The sequence below is a fragment of the Microtus oregoni genome, unplaced genomic scaffold (genome assembly GCF_018167655.1).
Source record: "Microtus oregoni isolate MIOR12 unplaced genomic scaffold, Mior012 000010F_ref0000083, whole genome shotgun sequence".
Taxonomy (NCBI): Eukaryota; Metazoa; Chordata; class Mammalia; order Rodentia; family Cricetidae; genus Microtus; species Microtus oregoni.
This window is the reverse complement of record NW_024543069.1, coordinates 41,455,106-41,457,678: the sequence shown is the minus strand read 5'-3', so window position 1 is coordinate 41,457,678 and position 2,573 is coordinate 41,455,106. Positions and strand designations below refer to the sequence as shown.

General features: G+C 43.9%; 1 protein-coding gene across 1 annotated transcript; it reads right to left on the bottom strand.

Moving 5' to 3' along the window:
- Positions 1–1,405: 1,405 nt before the first annotated feature.
- LOC121452771 (keratin-associated protein 16-1-like) lies at positions 1,406–2,314 on the bottom strand. Its single transcript, XM_041659024.1, has one exon. It carries the CDS (start codon positions 2,312–2,314, stop codon positions 1,406–1,408), a length of 909 nt encoding a protein of 302 aa, XP_041514958.1.
- Between the last annotated feature and the right edge of the window lie 259 nt (positions 2,315–2,573).

Sequence of the window (2,573 nt, the reverse complement as noted above, 5' to 3'; positions counted from 1 at the left end):
TTTGCCATTGGAATCTCGGCTCTTCTTCTTGCAATTAATGGACATTGATAGGTCCCACACAGAGGCGTACTCAGGGCTGTTGAAGGGGGCTGATTCTAGTGCAGTGGCTTACATGTGTGCGCCCTAGATGACGAACATTTCTCCTTCACGGCACAGAAACTGACGAGTTCGCTTCTGGGACACAAAGACTGCATTCACACACGGGATGCATTCCAGGGCCGCCAAGCTGAAAACACGTTTCTATAGCGGAGAGACGCATTGACACGAAGGGATGGCTCACACTGTCTGGGAGGATTTCCATGATGACTTGAAGAGGGTGGCAGGATGCCACATCAATGAAGAAATGCCTCTGCATCACATAGCTGGTCGCAATGCGCGGTAAAGCATAGCTGATGCTCACTTAAGTGGGACTGGTAATTAACTTAGGAACCCCAAAGCCTTTGCCACATGTCATGTGGCTCCCATCTTGCCTCACCCCTAAGCTCTTGTGGCAGTGTATATGTACCATGAACATGTCAGTAGCCAAATTGGTTAGGACTGAACTGTTCGGCAAGACATGTCTTAACAGTGTGTTCTACCATTTATCTAATGATTACACTTTCTTATAAGAAGTGGATAGATTCCTACTGAACTATCCCTCTATTACTAACTAGCCAGGTCTCTCCTCCATCTGTGGATATAAACACAGGTACTGCAATGAACACCTATGAGCATTCGCCTTCCTTTGGATGGCTTCTCTAGAGATTACTAGATCAAATGGTAAGAACATCTCTAAGAAGAAAAAGAAAGAAATTTTAGTGGTGATAACATAGGTAAGATACAGTGCTTGCCTAAGAGTGATGCATGCTTCCCTTGCATAGCCATCTGCATTGTGCTGATTTGAACATAGTACATGGGTCAGCAAGATGGCTCAGAAGTACAGGCTCTTGCCACTAAGCCTGGTGGCATCATTAAATCCCTAGGACTCCCCAAAAGTTGGTCTCTGATCCCCACATGTGACTCATGTGTATAGGTGAGCATGCACATACAAATAAATAATAGTTCTCAAACTTTCAGAACACACTTCACAGTCAGAACATACTTCACAGTTGGAACACACTTCACAGTCAGAACACACTTCACAGATGGAACATACTTCACAGTCAGAACACACTTCATAGTCAAAACACACTTCACAGTCAGAACATACTTCATAGTCGGAACACACTTCACAGTCAGAATACACTTCACAGTTGGACATACTTCACAGTTGGAACACACTTCACAGTCAGAACACACTTCACAGATGGAACATACTTCACAGATGGAACACATTTCACAGTCGGAACACACTTCACAGTCAGAGCACACTTCACAGTCAGAACACACTTCACAGTCAGAACACACTTCACAGTCAGAATACACTTCACAGTTGGACATACTTCACAGTCGGAAAACACTTCACAGTCAGAACACACTTCACAGTCGGAACACACTTCACAGTCGGAACACACTTCTTCACAGTCGGAACACACTTCTTCACAGTCGGAACACACTTCTTCACAGTCGGAACACACTTCTTCACAGTCGGAACACACTTCTTCACAGTCGGAACACACTTCTTCACAGTCGGAACACACTTCTTCACAGTCGGAACACACTTCTTCACAGTCGGAACACACTTCTTCACAGTCGGAACACACTTCTTCACAGTCGGAACACACTTCACAGTCAGAACATACTTCACAGTCAGAATACACTTCACAGTTGGACATACTTCACAGTCGGAAAACACTTCACAGTCGGAACACACTTCACAGTCGGAACACACTTCTTCACAGTCAGAACACACTTCACAGTCGGAACACACTTCTTCACAGTCGGAACACACTTCTTCACAGTCGGAACACACTTCTTCACAGTCGGAACACACTTCTTCACAGTCGGAACACACTTCTTCACAGTCGGAACACACTTCACAGTCAGAACACACTTCTTCACAGTCGGAACACACTTCACAGTCAGAACACACTTCACAGTCAGAACATACTTCCCTGTCAGAACATACTTCACAGTCAGAACACACTTCTTCATAGTCGGAACACACTTCACAGTCAGAACACACTTCACAGTTGGAACACACTTCACAGTCGGAACACACTTCACAGTCAGAACACACTTCACAGTCAGAACATACTTCCCTGTCAGAACATACTTCACAGTCAGAACATACTTCCCTGTCAGAACATACTTCACAGTCAGAACATACTGCACTGTAAAAACATACTTCACAGACAGAACACACTTCATAGTCAGAACATACTTCCCAGAACATATTCCACAGCCAGAACATACTTCACAGTTGGAACATACTTCACAGTCAGAACACACTTCACAGTCAAAACACAGTTCACAGTCAAAACGTACATACTTCACAGTTAGAGCATTTTCACAGTCAGAACATACTTTACATTCAGAACATACTTCACAGGAGTCCCTCAGTAATCACTCTACAACCAATCCAAGCTTTGTGGATCATTTTGTTTCATAATCTCTGGCCATCTAAAACTATCTACAACTCTAGTTAGTAAAAA